The 21,268-nt window shown below is 53.4% G+C and overlaps 1 protein-coding gene across 2 annotated transcripts in view; it reads right to left on the reverse strand.

Annotated features, from left to right (window-relative positions):
* Positions 1-21,268, reverse strand: part of LOC116240110 (telomerase protein component 1-like) — a 152,250-nt gene that overhangs the window by 90,975 nt on the left and 40,007 nt on the right. For both annotated transcript variants that reach the window (XM_090130174.1, XM_090130175.1), the window contains exons 17-23: positions 20,213-20,342; positions 17,166-17,313; positions 11,916-12,100; positions 9,473-9,561; positions 8,268-8,382; positions 5,400-6,321; positions 676-787 (exon numbers count right to left, since the gene is read on the reverse strand). In XM_090130174.1, the coding sequence (XP_089986300.1) occupies positions 676-787; positions 5,400-6,321; positions 8,268-8,382; positions 9,473-9,561; positions 11,916-12,100; positions 17,166-17,313; positions 20,213-20,342 (1,701 nt within the window). The remainder of the gene's footprint in view (positions 1-675; positions 788-5,399; positions 6,322-8,267; positions 8,383-9,472; positions 9,562-11,915; positions 12,101-17,165; positions 17,314-20,212; positions 20,343-21,268) is intronic.

Genomic DNA, 21,268 nt, shown 5'->3' on the forward strand with positions numbered 1-21,268 from the left:
CCCAGTCCCCCCCAGTCCCATCCCAGTCCCTCCCAGTCCATTCCACTCTCATCCCAGTCCGTCCCAGTATAACCCAGTCCGTCCCAGTCCCCCCCCAGTCCCATCCCAGTCCCTCCCAGTATAACCCAGTCCATCCCAGTCCCCCCCCAGTCCGTCCCAGTCCCTCCCAATCTCATCCCAGTCCATCCCAGACCCTCCCAGTCCCATCCCAGTCCATCCCATTCCCCCCCAGTCCCATCCCAGTCCCTCCCAGTATAACCCAGTCCCTCCCACTCCCATCCCAGTCCATCCCAGTCCCCCCCAGCCTCATCCCAGTCCATTCCACTCTCATCCCAGTCCATTCCAGTCTCATCCCAGTCCCTCCCAGACCCTCCCAGTCTCATCCCAGTCCCTCCCAGTATAACCCAGTCCCTCCCAGTCCCCTCCAGTCCCTCCCAGTCTCATCCCAGTCGCCCCCAGTCCCATCCCAGTCCCTCCCAGTCCCCCCCAGTCTCATCCCAGTCCATTCCACTCTCATCCCAGTCCATTCCAGTCTCATCCCAGTCCATTCCACTCTCATCCCAGTCCCTCCCAGTCTCATCCCAGTCGCCCCCAGTCCCATCCCAGTCCCTCCCAGTCCCCCCCAGTCTCATCCCACTGCCTCCCAGTATAACCCAGTCCCTCCCAGTCCCTCACCTGCCCGCTGCCCGCCTCCAGCAGCCTGACGCGGCCCTGCGCGCTGCCGACGGCCACCAATGGGAACCAATGGGCCACACAGCGCGGGGACAGCGGCAGCCGGCGCTGCCACCTGCGGACACCGGGGGGCGCCACTGAGCGCCAGCAGAACCAATCGGAACCAATCGGAACCAATCAGAACCAACGGGGACCAATGGGAACCAGTGGGAGTCAATGGGAATCAATGGGAGCCAATGGGAACCAATGGGAAGCAATGGGAACGAATGGGAGCCAATGGGAACCAATAGGAGTCAATGGGAACCAATGGGAATCAATGGGAACCAATGGGAACCAATGGGAACCAATGGGGGTCAATGGGAGCCAATGGGAACCAGTGGGAGTCAATGGGAGCCAATGGGAGGCAATGGGGGTCAATGGGAACCAATGGGAACAAATGGGAGTCAATGGGAACCAATGGGCATCAAGGGGAACCAATGGGAGTCAATGGAGGTCAATGGGAACCAATGGGAACCAGTGGGAACCAATGGGAGTCAATGGGAACCAATGGGAACCAATGGGAACCAATCGGAATCAATGGGGGTCAATGGGAACCAATGGAACCAATGGGAAACAATGGGAACCAATGAGAACAAATAGCAGTCAATGGGAACCAATGGGAGTCAATGGGAACCAATGGGGGTCAATGGGAGTCAATGGGAACCGATGGGAACCAATGGGAGTCAATGGGAACCAATGGGAACCAATGGGAGTCAATGGGAATCAATGGGAGTCAATGGGAACCAATGGGAACCAATGGGAGTCAATGGGAATCAATGGGAGTCAATGGGAACCAATGGGAACCAATGGGAGTCAATGGGAACCAATGGGGGTCAATGGGAACGAATGGGAGCCAATGGGAACCAATGGGGGTCAATGGGAACCAATGGGAGTCAATGGGAACTAATGGGGGTCAATGGGAACCAATGGACCCAATGGGAAACAATGGGAACCAATGAGAACAAATGGCAGTCAATGGGAACCAATGGGAGTCAATTGGAGTCAATGGGAACCAATGGGAGTCAATTGGAGTCAATGGGAACCAGTGGGAACCAATGGGAACCAATGGGAACCAATGGGGGTCAATCAGAACCAATGGGAACCAATGGGAACCAATGGGGGTCAATCAGAACCAATGGGAACCAATGGGAACCAATGGGGGTCAATCAGAACCAATGGGAACCAATGGGAACCAATTGGAACCAATGGGAGTCAATGGGAGTCGATGGGAGTCAATGGGGGTCAATGGGGGTCAATGGGAACCAACGGGAGCCAATCGGAGCCAATGGGAGGCAATGGGGGTCAATGGGAACCAATGGGAACCAGTGGGAAACAGTGGGCGTCAATGAGCCCCCTAGCGACCCATAGAACCCCATAGGAAGCCATAGAGCCCCATTAAAACCCCATAGAGCCCCATACAGCCCCATAGAAACCCATAAAGCCCCACTGACCCCACAGAGCCCCATAGCAACCCACAGACCCCACAGAGCCCCATGGACACCCATAGAGACCCCACAGAGACCCATAGACACCCCATAGCACCCCACAGACCCTATAGAACCCCATACAGCCCCACTGGCCCCATAGAGCCCCATAGAAACCGCATAGAGCCCCATAATGCCCCACTGACCCCATAGAAAACCCATAGAGCCCCATAGAATCCCCAAAGCACCCCACAGAGCCCCATAGAACCCCACAGACCCTATAGAACCCCATAGAAACCCCATAGATTCCCATAGAGCCCCATAAAACCCCAAAGAAACTCCATAGAGCCCCATAGAGCCCCACTGGCCCCATAGAGACCCATAGATCCCCATAGAGCCACATAAAACCCCATAGAAACCCCATAGAAACCCTATAGAGCCCCACAGAGCCCCACAGAGACCCCATAGAGCCCCACTGACCCCATAGAAACACCATAGAACCCCATAGACCCTATAGAACCCCATAGAGACCCACAGATCCCCATAGAGACCCCATAGAGCCCCATAGAACCCCAAAGAACCCCATAGAAACCCCATTGATCCTCATAGAAACCCCATAGATCCCATAGAGCCCCATAGAGCCCCATAGAGCCCCATAACACCCCACAGATCCCATAGAGCCCCATAGAAACCCCATAGAGCCCCATAAAACCCCATAGAAACCCCATAGAAACCCCATAGAGCCCCACTGGCCCCATAGAGCCCCATAGATCCCCATAGACCCTATAAAACCCCATATAGACCCACAGAGCCCCATAGAAACCCCATAGAGCCCCACTGGCCCCATAGACCCCATAGAAACTCTATAGAGCCCCATAGAGACCCACAGAAACCCCATAGAACCCCATAGAGCCCCACAGGGTCCCATAGAGCCCCATAGACCCCATAGAAACCCCATAGAGCCCCACTGGACCCATAGAGCCCCATAGACCCTATAGAGCCCCATAGAGACCCACAGAAACCCCATAGAGCCCCATAGATCCCATAGAGCCCCATAGAACCCCATAGAGCCCCATAAAACCCCATAGAAACCCCATAGAGCCCCATAGAGACCCATAGGGTCCCATAGAGACCCACAGACCCTATAGAAACCCCATAGAGCCCCATACAACCCCATGGAGACCCACAGAGCCCCATAACACCCCACAGATCCCATAGAGCCCCATAGAAACCCCACAGAGACCCATAGATTCCCATAGAACCCCATAGACCCTATAGAACCCCATAGAGCCCCATAGAGCCCCATAGGGACCCCATAGAGACCCATAGGGACCCCATAGAGACCCATAGAACCCCATAGATCCCATAGAGCCCCATAGACCCTATAGAAACCCCATAGAGCCCTACTGGCCCCATAGAGCCCCACAGAAACCCCATAGAGCCCCACTGAGACCCCATAGACCCTATAGAACCCCATAGAGACCCACAGAAACCCCATAGAGCCCCATAGATCCCATAGAGCCCCATAGAACCCCATAGAGCCGCATAAAACCCCATAGAAACCCCATAGAGCCCCATAGAGCCCCACAGAAACCCCATAGAGGCCCATAGAAACCCTATAGAGCCCCACTGGCCCCATAGAGCCCCATAGAAACCCCATAGAACCCCATAGACCCCATAGAACCCCATAGAGACCCACAGAAACCCCATAGAGCCCCATAGAGACCCATAGATCCCATAGAGCCCCATAGACCCTATAGAAACCCCATAGAGCCCTACTGGCCCCATAGAACCCCATAGAGCCCCATAGAGCCCCACTGAGACCCCATAGACCCTATAGAACCCCATAGAGACCCATAGAGCCCCATAGAGCCGCATAAAACCCCATAGAAACCCCATAGCACCCCACAGAACCCCATAGAGACCCATAGAACCCCACAGACCCCCACAGAACCCCATAGAAACCCCATAGAGCCCCATAGAGCCCCACAGACCCTATAGACCCTATAGAACCCCATAGAGCCCCACAGAAACCCCATAGAGACTCCATAGAGCCCCATAGAGCCCCCATAAAAACCCATAGAGCCCCATAGACCCTATGGAACCCCATGGAGACCCACAGAAACCCCATAGAAACCCCATAGAGCCCCACTGGCCCCATAGAGCCCCATAGAAACCCCATAGAGCCCCACTGGCCCCATAGACCCCATAGAAACCCCATAGAAACCCCATAGAGCCCCATAGAGCCCCACTGGCCCCATAGACCCCATAGAAACCCCATAGAAACCCCATAGAGCCCCATAGAGCCCCATAGACCCCATAGAGCCCCATAGAGCCCCATAGAAACCCCATAGAGCCCCACTGGCCCCATAGACCCCATAGACCCCATAGAACCCCATAGAGCCCCACAGAAACCCCATAGAGCCCCATAGAACCACATAGATCCCATAGAAACCCCATAGACCCTATAGAGCCCCATAAAACCCCATAGAAACCCCATAGAGCCCCACTGGCCCCATAGAACCCCATAGAGCCCCATAGAGCCCCATAGAACCCCATAGAGACCCACAGAGCCCCATAACACCCCACAGATCCCATAGAGCCCCATAGAAACCCCATAGAGCCCCACTGGCCCCATAGAGCCCCATAGAAACCCCATAAAACCCCATAGAGCCCCATAGAACCCCATAGACCCTATGGAACCCCACAGAGCCCCATAGAGCCCCATAGAAACCCCATAGAGCTGCATAAAATCCCATAGAAACCCCATAGAGCCCCACAGAAACCCCATAGAGGCCCATAGAAACCCTATAGAGCCCCACTGGCCCCATAGACCCCATAGAAGCCCCATAGAGCCCCATAGGGTCCCATAGAGCCCCATAGACCCTATAGAACCCCATGGAGACCCATAGACCCTATAGAACCCCATAGAGACCCACAGAAACCCCATAGAGCCCCATAGAACCCCATAGATCCCATAGAGCCCCATAGACCCCATAGAAACCCCATAGAGACCCCATAGAAACCCCATAGAGCCCCATAGAGCCCCATAGACCCTATAAAACCCCATAGAGCCCCATAGATCCCCATAGAGACCCCATAGCACCCTTCAGACCCCATAGAGCCCCATAGAAACCCCATAGAGCCCCATAGATCCCCAGAGACCCCATAGAAACCCCATAGAGCCCCATAGAGCCCCATAGAGACCCCATAGCACCCCACAGACCCCATAGAGCCCCACAGAGCCCATATCTCCGTACTCACTTGTGGGTCAGGGCGTCCTCAGTGGGGCCGAGCAGCAAGCGGTGCCCGCTATGGGGCAGGAGGCGGCGGCTGTGGGGCCGGAGGGGGCACTGGGGGGGAGAGTTGGCCACTACCTGTGCCAGCCCCACAAGTACGGCCTCCCGCCCCACAAGTGGCTCTCCCAGACCCATAAGTTGGTCCTCCCGCCCCACAAGTGGGTCCTCCTGCCCCATAAGTGGATCCTTCTGCCCAACAAGCGGATATTTCTGCCCCATAAGTGGGTCCTCCTGCCCCATAAGTGGCTCCTTCTGCCCCACAAGCGGATATTTCTGCCCCATAAGTGGGTCCTCCTGCCCCATAAGCGGGTCCTCCTGCCCCATAAGTGGGCCCTTCTGACCCATAACTGGATCCTTCTGCCCCATAAGTGACTCCTCCCGCCCCATAAGTGGCTCCTTCTGCCCCATAGGTGGCTCCTTCTGCCCCATAAGTGGGTCCTCCTGACCCACAACTGGCTCCTGCCCCATAAGTGGCTCCTTCTGCCCCATAAGTGACTCCTCCTGCCCCACAAGTGCCTTCTTCTGCCCCACAAGTGGCTCCTCCTGCCCCACAAGTGCCTTCTTCTGCCCCACAAGTGGCTCCTTCTGCCCCACAAGTGCCTTCTTCTGACCCATAAGTGGCTCCTCCTGCCCCATAACTGGTTCCTTCTGCCCCATAACTGGTTCCTTCTGCCCCATAAGTGGCTCCTCCTGCCCCACAAGTTGTTCCCGCCCCACAAGTGGCTCCTCCAGCCCCACACGTGTGGGGCCGTGGGGCGGTTCGACGGGCAGCAGCTCCTCCTGCCCCACAGATCGCAGCTCCTCCGTCAGCCCCACGGCGGCGTCCAAAGTGCTGAGCAGGGAGGGCAGCCCCACGGCGCGGAAAACCCCACTGATGTGAGCTGGAACTGTGGGGCCACGGAAACCCCATAGCGACCCCATAGCGACACATGGGGACCCATAGGGACCCATAGGGACCCATAGCGACCCATAGGGACCCATAGGGACCCATAGGGACCCATAGGGAACCATAGGGACCCATAGAGACCCATAGGAACCCATAGGGACCCATAGGGACCCATAGAGACCCATAGACCCCATAGAGACCCCATAGAACCCCATAGTGACCCCATAGAGCCCCATAGAAACACCATAGAGACCCACAGATCCCCATAGAAACCCCATAGATCCCCATAGAGCCCCATAGAGACCCACAGATCCTCATAGAAACCCCACAGATCCCCATACCGCCCCATAGATCCCCATAGAGACCCATAGAAACCCCATAGATCCCAATAGAGCCCCATAAAGACCCCATAGAGCCACATAGAGCCCCATAGACCCCATAGGGACCCATAGAGACCCATAGAGACCCATAGAGACCCATAGGGACCCATAGGGAACCATAGGAAACCATAGGGAACCATAGAGACCCATAGGAACCCATAGAGACCCCATAGAGACCCATAGAGAACCATAGAAACACCATAGAGACCCACAGATCCCCATAGAAACCCCACAGATCCCCATACCGCCCCATAGATCCCCATAGAGACCCCATAGATCCCCATACCGCCCCATAGCGCCCCATAGAGCCCCATAGCGCCCCACAGACCCCCATAGCACCCCATAGATCCCCATAGTGACCCCATAGTGACCCATAGAAACCCAATAGGGACCTACAGATCCTCATAGAAACCCCATAGATCCCCACAGAGCCCCACAGAAACCCCATAGAGACCCACAGACCCCCATAGTGACCCCATAGATCCCCATAGCTCCCCATAGAGCCGCATAGCGCCCCATAGATCCCCATAGAGACCCCATAGATCCCCATAGCGCCCCATAGAGCCCCATAGAAACCCCATAGCGCCCCATAGTGCCCCATAGAGCCCCATAGAGACCCATAGAAACCCCATAGAGACCCACAGATCCTCATAGAAACCCCACAGATCCCCATAGAGCCCCATAGATCCCCATAGAGCCCCATAGAGACCCATAAAAACCCATAGAAACCCATAGAAACCCATAGAGCCCCTTAGATCCCCATAGCGCCCCATAGCGCCCCATAGCGCCCCACAGACCCCCATACAAACCCCATAGCGCCCCATAGAGCCCCATAGTAACCCCATAGAGACCCATAGAGCCCCATAGCGCCCCATAGCGCCCCATAGATCCCCATAGAGACCCCATAGATCCCCATAGAGCCCCATAGAAACCCCATAGAGTTGCACAGATCCCAACAGAGCCCCATAGATCCCCATAGAGACCCATAGAGCCCCACAGACCCCCATAGCACCCCATACATCCCCATAGTGACCCCATAGATCCCCATAGAGCCCCATAGAGCCCCATAGAGACCCCATAGATCCCCATACCGCCCCATAGAGCCCCATAGCGCCCCACAGACCCCCATAGCACCCCATAGATCCCCATAGAGACCCACAGATCCCCATAGAGTCCCACAGATTCCAACAGAGCCCCATAGATCCCCATAGAGACCCATAGAGACCCATAGAGACCCCATAGATCCCCATAGCGCCCCATAGATCCCCATAGCGCCCCATAGATCCCTATACAAACCCCATAGAGCCCCATAGAGCCCCATAGATCCCCATAGCGCCCCATAGAAACCCCATAGCGCCCCATAGCACCCCATAGCGCCCCATAGAGCCCCATAGAAACCCCATAGCGCCCCATAGAGCCCCATAGAGCCCCATAGATCCCCATAGCGCCCCATAGCGCCCCATAGAGCCCCATAGATCCCCATAGCACCCCATAGATCCCCATAGCACCCCATAGATCCCCATAGCGCCCCATAGCGCCCCACAGACCCCCATCCCGCCCCACTCACGCAGCATCCTGGCCCCATGCGCCAGCAGCCCCACAGCGCCGCGCTGCCCGTGGGCCCGCAGGAACCCGGCTCCACCAATCAGATCCCACAACGGGCCCCAAAGCTCCGCCTCCGCCTGGAAAACGGGGGGGCACGAAGCTCCGCCCACCGCCCCGATTGGCCACGCCCCCCTCCCGGCCATTAAGCCCCGCCCCTTCATCCGTAAGCCCCGCCCCTCCCTGTAGCATCTCCCCGTAAGCCCCGCCCACTCACACTTTAAGCCCCGCCCCCTCTCTTTGAGCTCCTCCCCTAAAGCCCCGCCCCCTTCCACTTTAAGCCCCGCCCACTTCAACGTTAAGCCCCGCCCCAATTTTAATCACCTCCCCTTAAGCCCCTCCCACTCCCACTTTAAGCCCCGCCCCCTCTCTTTAAGTCCCTCCCCTTAAGCCCCTCCTATTAAGCCCCGCCCACTCCCTCTTTAAGCCCCGCCCCCTCCCATTAAGACCCTCCTCTTAAGCCACGCCCACACCGACATTAAGCCCCGCCCCCTAACTCGTATGCCCCTCCCCTTACGCCCCTCCTCTTAAGCCCCGCCCTCTCCCACTTTAAGCCCCGCCCACGAACCTTAAGCCCTGCCCCTCTCACCCTTTAAGCCCCGCCCGCGCCAATTAAGCCCCGCCCTCTACTCTTAAGCCCCGCCCCCTAACTTATAAGTTGCTCCCCTTAAGTTCCTCCCCTTAAGCCCCGCCCACTTCCGCTTCAAGCCCCGCCCCCTCACATTAAAACCTCTCCCTTAAGCCCCGCCCACTCCCACTTTAAGCCCCGCCCCCTCACTTTTAAGCCCCTCCCCTTAAGCCCCTTCCACTTCCACTTTAAGCCCCGCCCACTCTCTTTAAGTCCCTCCCATTAAGCCCCTCCTCTTAAGCCCCGCCCTCTACCAATTTAAGCCCCGCCTCTCCCACTTTAAGCCCCGCCCCTACCATTAAGCTCCTCCCTTTAAGCCACGCCTGTCCCCCTTAAGCCCCGCCCACTCTCCCTTAAGCTCCGCCTACTTCCCTTTCAGCCCCGCCCCCCTCCCTTAAGCCCCTCCCCTTAAGCCACGGCACTCCCCCTTAAGCCCCGCCCCCTCCCTTTAAGCCCCGCCCACTCTCCCTTAAGCCACGCCCACACTCCCTTAAGCCCCGCCCCCTCCCCACCCCAGTCCCCCCCCGGAGGCGTAGACCAACCAGAAGGCGCGGTAACAAAGCCAGGTGTTCGAGCTCCGCCCCCCGGAAGTGGCCGTCAGCCAATGGGTCGGCGGCGCGCAGAGTCAGGCCTGCGAGGATTGGTCGAAAGGTTGGGAGAAGGGGGCGGGGCTTCCGGCTACACGGCGGGGCGGGATTGGGGCACGTGGGGAACATAGGGACCCATAGCGACCCATAGGGACCCATAGGAACCATAGGGACCCATAGAGACCCATAGAGACCCATAGAGACCCATAGGAACCATAGGGACCCATAGGAACCATAGGGACCCATAGGGACCCATAAAACCCCATAAAACCCCATAAAACACCATAGGGACCCCATAGACTCCATAGAACCCATAGAGACCCATAGGAACCCCATAAAACCCCATAGAGACCCACTGAGCCCCATAAAGACCCATAGAAACCCCTTAAAACCCCACAAAGCCCCATAGAGACCCCATAGCAACCCATAGCGACCCATAGGGACCCATAGGAACCATAGGGACCCATAGGGACCCATAGGGACCCACAGACCCCATAGAGACAAATAGGGACCCATAGAAACCCCATAAAACCTTACACAGACCCATAGAGCCCCATAGAGCCCCATAGAACCCTATAGAACCACATAGAGACCCCATAAAACCCCATAGAGACCCATAGAGCCCCATAGAGACCCCATAAAGCCCTATTGACCCCATAAAACCCCATGGAACCCCATAAAACCTCACAGAGCCCCATAGAACCCCATAGAACCCCACAGAGCCCCATAGAGACCCCATAGAGCCCCATAGAGACCCATAGAGACCCATAGAGCCCCACCGACCCCATAGAGCCCCATAGAACCCTATAGAGATCCATAGAACCCCATAGAGCCCCACAGAACTCCACGAGACCCCATAGAGCCCCATAGAACCCCATAGCAGCCCCATACAGACCCATAGAGCCCCACAGAGACCCCATAGAGCCCCATAGGGGCCCCCATAGATCCCCATAGAGACCCACAAAGACCCATAGGGACCCATAGGGACCCATAGAGACCCATAGGGACCCATAGTAACCCCATAGGGACCCCATAGGGACCCCATAGGGACCCATAGAGACCCATAGAGGCCCATAGAAACCCCATAGATCCCCATCATGACCCCATAGAGACCCACAGAGACCCATAGAGACCCCATAAAGCCCCACTGACCCCATAGAACCCCATAGAGCCCCATAGAACCCCATAGATTCCCATAGAGCCCCATAGAAACCCCATAGAAACCCATAGAGCCCCATAGAAACCCCATAGAAAGCCATAGAGACCCCATAGAGATCCATAGAACCCCATAGGTCCCCATAGAGACCCACAGAGACCCATAGAACCCCATAAAGCCCCACTGACCCCATAGAAACCCTATAGAGACACCATAGAGCCCCACAGAGACCCCACAGAACCCCACAGAGCCCCATAGAGCCCCACAGAGACCCCATAAAGCCCCACTGACCCCATAGAACCCCATAGAGCCCCATCGAGCCCCACAGAACCCTATAGAACCCCATAGAGACCCATAGAGTCCCATAGGGACCCATAGTAACCCCATAGGGACCCCATAGGGACCCACAGAGACCCATAGAGCACCATAGAGACCCATAGAGACCCCATAAAGCCCCACTGACCCCATAGAACCCCACAGAACCCCATAGAAACCCTATAGAACCCCATAGAGCCCCATAGAACCCCATAGATTCCCATAGAACCCCATAAGACCCATAGAGCCCCATAGAACCCCATAAAGCCCCACTGATCCCATAGAAACCCTATAAAGACCCCATAGAGCCCCATAGAGACCCCACAGAGCCCCATAGAGCCCCATAGAGACCCCATAGAGACCCCACAGAGCCCCATAGATCCCCATAGTGCCCCATAGAAACCTCATAGATCCCCATAGAACCCCATAGGTCCCCATAGAGACCCCATAGAGCCCCATAGATCCCCATAGAAACCCCATAGAGCCCCATAGAAAACCCATAGAGACCCCATAGAGCCCCATAGAGATCCATAGAACCCCATAGGTCCCCATAGAGACCCATAGAGCCCCATAGAACCCCATAGAGACCCCATAAAGCCCCACTGACCCCATAGAACCCCACAGAACCCCATAGAGCCCCATAGAGCCCCATAGATCCCCATAGAAACCCCATAGAAACTCATAGAGCCCCATAGAGACCCCATAGAGCCCCACAGAGACCCCATAGAGCCCCATAGAGATCCATAGAGCCCCATAGAACCCCATAAAGCCCCACTGACCCCATAGAACCCCACAGAACCCCATAGATCCCCATAGAGCCCCATAGATCCCCACAGAGCCCCATTGAGCCCCATAGAGCCCCATAGAGCCCCATAGATTCCCATAGAGCCCCATGGTGTCCTCTTGGCCCCGCCCCCCCTCTCTCACCAGCCAATAGCATCCTCGCCGTCGCCATGACGTCACGTCCGCCGGAAGGGGCGTGGCCACCACGGGTGGGGCGTCCCTTTAGCCCCGCCCCCAAGAAGATCCGAACGGCTTCAGCCAATTGGGAGCCGGCAAGGTAAAGGCGGGAACCGGGAGCGTCCAATGGGGCGCCACATGCTTCCAGCAGCCTGGGGGGAAGGGCGGGATCTATGGGGCGCTATGGGGCGCTATGGGGCGCTATGGGGTGCTATGGGGCTCTATGGGGCTCTATGGGGCGCTATGGGGCTCTATGGGGATCTATAGGGATCTATGGGGCTCTATGGGGATCTATGGGGTGCTATGGGGCTCTATGGAGATCTATAGGGATCTATGGGGCGCTATGGGGCTCTATGGGGTCTCTGTGGGGCTCTATGGGGCTCTATGGGGTAACTATGGGGCGCTATGGGGATCTATGGGGCTCTATGGGGCTCTATGGGGATCTATGGGGATCTATGGGGCTCTATGGGGCGCTATGGGGATCTATGGGGATCTATGGGGTGCTATGGGGATCTATGGGGATCTATGGGGCTCTATGGGGATCTATGGGGCGCTATGGGGCTCTATGGGGCGCTATGGGGATCTATGGGGCGCTATGGGGATCTATGGGGATCTATGGGGATCTATGGGGTGCTATGGGGCTCTATGGGGCGCTATGGGGATCTATGGGGATCTATGGGGCGCTATGGGGCTCTATGGGGTCTCTGTGGGGCTCTATGGGGCTCTATGGGGTAACTATGGGGTTTCTATGGGGCTCTATGGGGCGCTATGGGGCGCTATGGGGATCTATGGGGATCTATGGGATCTATGGGGCTCTATGGGGCTCTATGGGGCTCTATGGGGTAACTATGGGGCGCTATGGGGATCTATGGGGCTCTATGGGGCTCTATGGGGATCTATGGGGCGCTATGGGGATCTATGGGGATCTATGGGGCTCTATGGGGCGCTATGGGGATCTATGGGGATCTATGGGGATCTATGGGGCGCTATGGGGCGCTATGGGGTGCTATGGGGATCTATAGGGATCTATGGGGCTCTATGGGGATCTATGGGGCGCTATGGGGTTCTATGGGGCGTGATGGGGCGCTATGGGGATCTATGAGGCTCTATGGGGCACTATGGGGCGCTATGGGGATCTATGGGGCTCTATGGGGATCTATGGGGATCTATGGGGATCTATGGGGCGCTATGGGGCGCTATGGGGTTCTATGGGGATCTATGGGGCTCTATGGGGATCTATGGGGATCTATGGGGCGCTATGGGGCGCTATGGGGTGCTATGGGGATCTATGGGGCGCTATGGGGATCTATGGGGCTCTATGGGGTGCTATGGGGCGCTATGGGGCTCTATGGGGCTCTATGGGGCGCTATGGGGCGCTATGGGGATCTATGGGGATCTATAGCGATCTATGGGGCTCTATGGGGTCTCCATGGGCTCTATGGGGCAATATGGGAATCTATGGGGCGCTATGGGGCTCTATGGGACTCTATGGGGCTCTAAGGGGCGCTATGGGGTTTTATGGGGTTTCTATGGGTCTCTATGGGGTTCTATGGGGCTCCATGTGTCTCTATGGGGTTTTATGGGATCTCTATGGTTGTCTATGGGTCCCTATAGGGACCTATGGGGCTCTATGGGTCTCTATGGGATTCTATGGGGGTCTGTTGGGATCTATGGGGTTTTTATGGGGTAATATGGGGATCTATGGGGCGCTATGGGTCACTATGGGGTTTTATGGGGCTCTATGGGGCGCTATAGGGCTCTATGGGTCTCTATGGGGCTCTGTGGGGATTCTATGAGGCTCTATGGGGTTTTATGGGGTCTCTATGGGGTCTACGGGTCCCTATGGGGATCTATGGGGCTCTATGGGTCTCTATGGGGCACAGTGGGTCTCTATGGGTCTCTATGGGGCGCTATTGCGATCTATGGGGCTCTAAGGGGCGCTATGGGGTTTTATGGGGTTTCTATGGGGCTCTATGGGGCTCTATGGGATTCTATGGGGCTCTGTGGGGATCTATGGGGTTTCTATGGGGCAATATGGGGATCTATGGGGCGCTATGGGGTGATATGGGGATCTATGGGGACTTATGGGTCTGTATGGGCCTCTATGGGGCGCTGTGGGGTCTCTATGGGGCTCCATGTGTCTCTATGGGGTTTTATGGTGTCTCTATGGGTGTCTATGGGTCCCTATGGGGCTCTATGGGGCTCTATGTGGCGCTATGGGGATCTATGGGGATCTATGGGGATCTATGGGATTCTATGGGGCTCTGTGGAGATCTATGGGGTTTCTATGGGGCAATATGGGGTGCTATGGGGCACTATGGGGATCTATGGGGACCTATGGGGATCTATGGGGCGCTATGGGGCTGTATGGGGCTCTGTGGGGATTCTATGGGGCTCTATGGGGTTTCTATGGGGTCTCTATGGGGTCTACAGGTCCCTAGGGGGATCTATGGGGCTCTATGGGGATCTATGGGTTTCTGTGGGGTTTCTATGGGGATCTATGGGGCTCTATGGGGGTTTCTATGGGGTCTCTATGGGGCTCTATGGGGCGCTATTGCGATCTATGGGGCTCTAAGGGGCGCTATGGGGTTTTATGGGGTTTCTATGGGGCTCTATGGGTCTCTATGGGATTCTATGGGGCTCTGTGGGGATCTATGGGGTTTCTATGGGGCAATATGGGGATCTATGGGGCGCTATGGGGCACTATGGGGTCCCTAAGGGGTTTCTATGGGGCTCTATGGGACTCTATGGGATCTATGGGGCTCTGTGTGTCTCTATGGGGTCACTATGGGTCTCTGTGGGGTTTCTATGGGGTTTCTATGGGGTTTCTATAGGGCAATGTGGGGCTCTATGGGGTCTCTATTGCGTCCTTATGGGGCTCTATGTGCCTCTATGGGTCTGTGTGGGATTTTATGGGGTCCTTATGGGGTCTTTATGGGGTTTAATGGGGTCCCTATGGAGTCTCTGAGATTTCATGGGGTCCCTATGGGGTTTTGTGGGACTTTATGGGATTTCAGGGTATTTTATGGGGTTTTCTGGGGTTCTGTGGGGTTTTCCGGGGTCCCTATGGGATCATTATGGGGTCCCTATGGGGTTTTATGGGGTTTTATGGGGTCCCTATGGGGTTCTATGGGATTTTATGGGACTTTATGGGGTTTTCTGGGGTCCCTATGGGATCATTATGGGATTTTATGGGGTCCCTATGGGGTCCCTATGGGACTTTATGTAGTTCTATGGGGTTTTTTGGGGTCCCTATGCGATCATTATGGGGTTTTCTGGGACTTTATGGGGTCCCTATGGGATTTTATGGGATTTTATGGGGTCCCTATGGGACTTTATAGGGTTTTTTGGGATTTTATGGGGTCCCTATGGGTTTCTATGGGGTCCCTATGGGACTTTATGGGGTTTTATGGGATTTTATGGGGTCTCTATGGGATTTATGGGATTTTATGGGACTTTATGGGGTGCCTATGGGACTTTATGGGGTTTTATGGGGTTTTCTGGGATTCCTATGGGGTTTTCTGGGACTTTATGGGATCCCTATGGGATTTTATGGGGTTTTTATGGGACTTTATGGGGTCCCTATGGGATCATTATGGGGTTTTATGGGACTTTATGGGGTTTTATGGGATTTATGGGACTTTATGGGACTTTATGGGGTCCCTATGGGACTTTATGGGGTTTTATGGGATTTATGGGGTTTTCTGGGACTTTATGGGGTTTTTATGGGACTTTATAGGTTTCATGGGGTCCCTATGGGTTCTTATGGGACTTTATGGGGTTTTCTGGGACTTTATGGGGTTTTATGGGACTTTATGGGGTCCCTATGGGACTTTATGGGGTTTTATGGGATTTATGGGGTTTTCTGGGACTTTATGGGGTTTTATGGGACTTTATGGGGTCCCTATGGGACTTTATGGGGTTCTATGGGGTCCCTATGGGATCATTATGGGGTTTTATGGGATTTACGGGGTTTTATGGGACTTTATGGGGTCCCTATGGGGTTCTATGGGGTTTCTATGGAGTCCCTATGGGACTTTATGGGGTTTTATGGGGTCCCTATGGGATCATTATGGGGTTTTCTGGGACTTTATGGGATTTTATGGGATTTTATGGGTACCCTATGGGGTCCCTATGGGACTTTATGGGGTTTTTATGGGACTTTATGGGGTTTCATGGGGTCCCTATGGGGTTTTATGGGGTTTTCTGGGGTCCCTATGGGGTTTTTATGGGATTTATGGGGTCCCTATGGGTTTCTATGGGGTCCCTATGGGGTTTATGGGGTCCCTATGGGTTTCTATGGGGTCCCTATGGGATTTATGGGGTCCCTATGGGGTTTTTATGGGGTTTATGGGGTCCCTATGAGGTTTTTATGGGGTTTATGGGTTTCTATGGGGTTTATGGGGTCCCTATGGGGTCCCTATGGGTTTCTATGGGGTCCCTATGGGGTTTTTATGGGATTTATGGGGTCCCTATGGGGTTTATGGGGTCCCTATGGGGTTTTTATGGGATTTATGGGGTCCCTATGGGGTTTATGGGGTCCCTATGGGGTTTTTATGGGATTTATGGGGTCCCTATGGGGTTTATGGGGTCCCTATGGGGTTTTTATGGGGTTTATGGGGTCCCTATGGGGTCCCTATGGGTTTCTATGGGGTCCCTATGGGGTTTTTATGGGATTTATGGGGTCCCTATGGGGTTTATGGGGTCCCTATGGGGTTTTTATGGGATTTATGGGGTCCCTATGGGGTTTATGGGGTCCCTATGGGGTTTTTATGGGGTTTATGGGGTCCCTATGGGGTTTATGGGGTCCCTATGGGGTTTTTATGGGGTTTATGGGGTCCCTATGGGGTCCCTATGGGTTTCTATGGGGTCCCTATGGGGTTTTTATGGGATTTATGGGGTCCCTATGGGGTTTATGGGGTCCCTATGGGGTTTTTATGGGGTTTATGGGGTCCCTATGGGGTTTATGGGGTCCCTATGGGGTTTTTATGGGGTTTATGGGGTCCCTATGGGGTTTATGGGGTCCCTATGGGGTTTTTATGGGGTTTATGGGGTCCCTATGGGGTCCCTATGGGTTTCTATGGGGTCCCTATGGGGTTTTTATGGGGTTTATGGGGTCCCTATGGGGTCCCTATGGGTTTCTATGGGGTCCCTATGGGGTTTTTATGGGGTTTATGGGGTCCCTCTGTGTTTCTATGGGGTTTCAGGGCTCCCTACCAGCGCAGGTCCCTGAGCAGCCCCCACATCTCGGCAGCCATCTTGGCTGGGCTGAGCGCCCGCAGGGTTTCCTCCCACGTGACCTTGGCTCCGCCCCTCAGCCGAAGCTCCGCCCCCAGCAGCCGCAGCAGCTGCGCCTCCTCCAATCCTGGGCCGGGATGCAAATTTTATGTTAATGAGCGCCGCCCGATTCGGGCCGGGCCGGCCTCCACTCCATTCGTGGAGGATGATGTGTATGCAAATTTATGCTAATTAGACGGCTCGTACGTGGGGATCTGACAGATGTCGTATGCAAATGTATGCTAATGAGGGGAAATCCTCCATTCTAACCAATTAACTAATTAATTGATGACCGGCCTCCACCCGAGGCTGTGGAGGATGGGGCGTATGGAAATTTATGCTAATTAGCCGGGTTGTACACGGTGCGTGATGGACGCTGTATGCAAATGTATGCTAATGAGCACCGAGGGGAAATCCTCCATTCTACCCAATCTTAACCAATTAACTAATTAATTGATGACTGGCCTGAGGCCGTGGAGGATGGGGCATATGTAAATTTATGCTAATTAACCGGCATGTACGGGTCATGAGATGGACGCTGTATGCAAATGTATGCTAATGAGCACCGAGGGGAAATCCTCCATTCCAACCAATCCTCCCTATTAACTAATTAAATCCTCCCAATTAACTGATGATGACCGGCCTCCACCTGAGGCCTATGTAAATTTATGTTAATTAGCCGGCTCGTACGCGTCATGTGATGGATGCAGTATGCAAATGTATGCTAATGAGCGCCGAGGGGAAATCTTCCGTCCTAACCAATCATCCGTATTAAGCAATTAACTGATTAATTGATCAAGTAATTAGTTGATGAACTCCCACTCAGTTCGCATGCAAATGATGAGAGGATGTGGTTTATTTGCATATGTAAATATGCAACCTAGATCACCATTGTAACCATAGGGTCATATGCAAATGAACCTGCATTCTAATCTTCCATATTAACCAATTAATCGAATTAACAAACATGCGTACACACAGCATGGAGCCGTATGCAAATTTATGCTAATAAGGCACGCAATCACCTGTTTGTGCCGTATTATGGAAATATATGCTAATTAGTGCAGTGGGACTGGATATGGCCAGCGGACATGCAAATATATGCTAATGAGCACTGAGGGGAACTCCTGCTCAGTTCGCATGCAAACGATGACGGTGATAATGAGAGGATGTGGTTTATTTGCATATGTAAATAAATCACCATTATAACCATACGATCGTATGCAAATGACCCTCTAACAAATCCTCCATAACCAATTAATGCAAATTTATGCTAATGACCATAATGTTGATGACTCATATATGCTAATTGGTGCGGACTGGCTAGTGGATATGCAAATATATGCTAACGAGCACTGAGGGCAGCTCCTGCTCCAATGACTGCGATAATGAGAAGATATGGCTTATTTGCATATGCGAATACGCAACGTAAATCATGATGACCCTAAGTATGCAAATTTATGCTAAAGGGGAGCTTCTGCAAATGCATATGCTAATCAAATGAATATGCTAATGAGCGGCCGCTTAGCTCCAGATCAGAATTAAATCTCGGAGCTCCTCGTAATCAAATGTATGCAAATGAGGGATTGTTGCCCACAATGCCCATGGGGGTATGTAAAACGTATGCAAAATAGATGCTAATGAGCAGCTGGGGAGGGAAAGCAGTTGGGGAGAAAAGGGAGAAAATTTGGGAGAAATTTTCCCATATTTGGTAAAAAAAATACAGAGAAATTTGGGGAAAATTGGAATTTCTGACAAAAATGGCCCAAAATGGTGCAAAATTTCCCCAAAATAGGAAAAAAATGGGGGAAGAAATCAAAATTATGGGGAAAAAAGGCCAAAATTGGTCAAAAAAACGCAGAGATTTGGTTAAAAGTGGGAAAATGTGGGGTAAAATTTCCCATATTTGGTAAAAAAAAAAAGAGAAATTTGGGAAAAGTTGGGATTTCTGTTAAAAATGGCCCAAAATGACGCAAATTTTCCCAAAAATAGGGAAAAAATGGGGGAATAAATCACATTTATGGGGAAAAAAGGCCAAAATTGGTCAAAAAAACGCAGAGATTTGGATAAAAGTGGGAAAATATGGGATAAAATTTCCCAAATTTCATTAAAAAAAAGAGAAATTTGGGAAAAGTTGGCATTTCTGACAAAAATGGCCCAAAATGGTGGAAAGTTTCCCAAAAATAGGAAAAAAATGGGGGAAGAAATCAAAATTATGGGGAAAAAAGGCCAAAATTGGTCAAAAAAACCCACAAAGATTTGGTTAAAAGTGGGAAAACGTGGGGTAAAATTTCCCAAATTTCATAAAAAAAAGAGAGAAATTTGGGAAAAGTTGGGATTTCTGACAAAAATGGCCCAAAATGGTGCAAAATTTCCCCAAAATGGGGGAAAATGGGGGAATAAATCAAAATTATGGGGAAAAAAGGCCAAAATTGGTCAAAAAAACGCAGAGATTTGGTTAAAAGTGGGAAAATGTGGGGTAAAACTTCCCAAATTTCGTAAAAAAAAGAGAAATTTTGGAAAAGTTGGAATTTCTATTAAAAATGGCCCAAAATGGTGCAAAATTTCCCCAAAATGGGGGAAAAATGGAAGAATAAATCATTATGGGGAAAAAAGGCCAAAATTGGTCAAAAAAACGCAGAGATTTGGTTAAAAGTGGGAAAATGTGGGGTAAAACTTCCCAAATTTCGTAAAAAAAAGATAAATTTTGGAAAAGTTGGGATTTCTTTAAAAAATTCCCCAAAATGGTGTAATTTTTTTCATAAATATGGAAAAAATGGGGTAAGAAATCTCCAAAAAACGAAAAAACGTTTCTCATATTTGGTAAAAAATGGGGAGATTTGGTGAAAATTCACATTTTTGCGGGGAGAAAATGGAGAAAAATGGCCTAAAATTCATCGAAATCCCAAAATTTCGCCCGTTTTTGGTCAAAATCGGGATTTTCCAGGGAGTTGATTTGCATATGGAAATGAGGGGGCGGGGCTTACCGTAAGGGGCGGCGCTGAGGGCGGCCAATGAGAACTCGAGGGCGGGGCCGTGGCGAGCAGCCAATCGGTGAAGGATCCGCTGCAGCAGGGCGGGGACGGTGGGCGGGGCTGAGAGCAGCACTTCCGGAAGCTGGGGGGCGGGACTAAGGTCAGCACTTCCGGGATGGAGGGGGAGGGGCTAATGGGGTGCACTTCCGGGAGGGAGGGGGAGGGGAAAATGCAGGAATTCCGGAAGTTGGGGGCGGGGTTTAGGTCAGCACCTCCGGGATGGAGTGAGAGGGGCTAAAAGCAGCACGTCCGGAAGTTAGGGGTAGAGCTAAGGTCAGCACTTCCGGGATGGAGGAGGAGGGGCTAATGGCTGCACTTCCGGGAGGGAGGGGGAGGGGAAAATGCAGCAATTCCGGAAGTTGGAAGGCGGGGTTTAGGTCAGCACTTCCGGGATGAAGGGGGAGGGGATAAAAGCAGAATTTCCGGAAGCAGGGGGGCGGGGTTAAGGTCAGCACTTCCGGGGGGAAGAGGGTGGGGAAAATGCAGCACTTCTGGAAGTAGGGGGGCGGGGCTTAGGTCACCACTATGGGTCCCTATTGGTCCTTATGGGGCTCTATGGGTTTCCATGGGGCTCTATAGGGTCCCTATGGGTCCCAATGGTTTCTGTGGGGTCGCTATGGGTTCTATGGGGCTCTATGGGGTTTCTGTGGGGTCTCTATGGGGCTCTATGGGTCCCAAAGGTTTCTATGGGGTCTCTATGGGATCCCTATGGTTCTCTATGGGGTCTTTATGGGTCTCTATGGGACTTTATGGGGTTTCTGTGGGGCTCTATGGGTCCCTATGGGGTCTATGGGTCTCTATGGGTCTCTATGGGTCCCTATGGGTCCCAATGGTCTCTACAGGGCTCTATGAGGTTTCTGTGGGTCCCTCTGAGGTCTCTATGGGTCTCTGTGGGTCTCTATGGGGTCCCTATGGGTCCCAATGGTTTCTTATGGGATCTATGGGGCTCTAGGGGGTCTCTATGGGTCTCTATGTTTCTCTATGGGTCTCTATGGGTCTCAATGGAGA

Source organism: Phasianus colchicus, chromosome 39 (assembly GCF_987193195.1).
Source record: "Phasianus colchicus chromosome 39, bPhaCol1.hap1.1, whole genome shotgun sequence".
NCBI lineage: Eukaryota > Metazoa > Chordata > Aves > Galliformes > Phasianidae > Phasianus > Phasianus colchicus.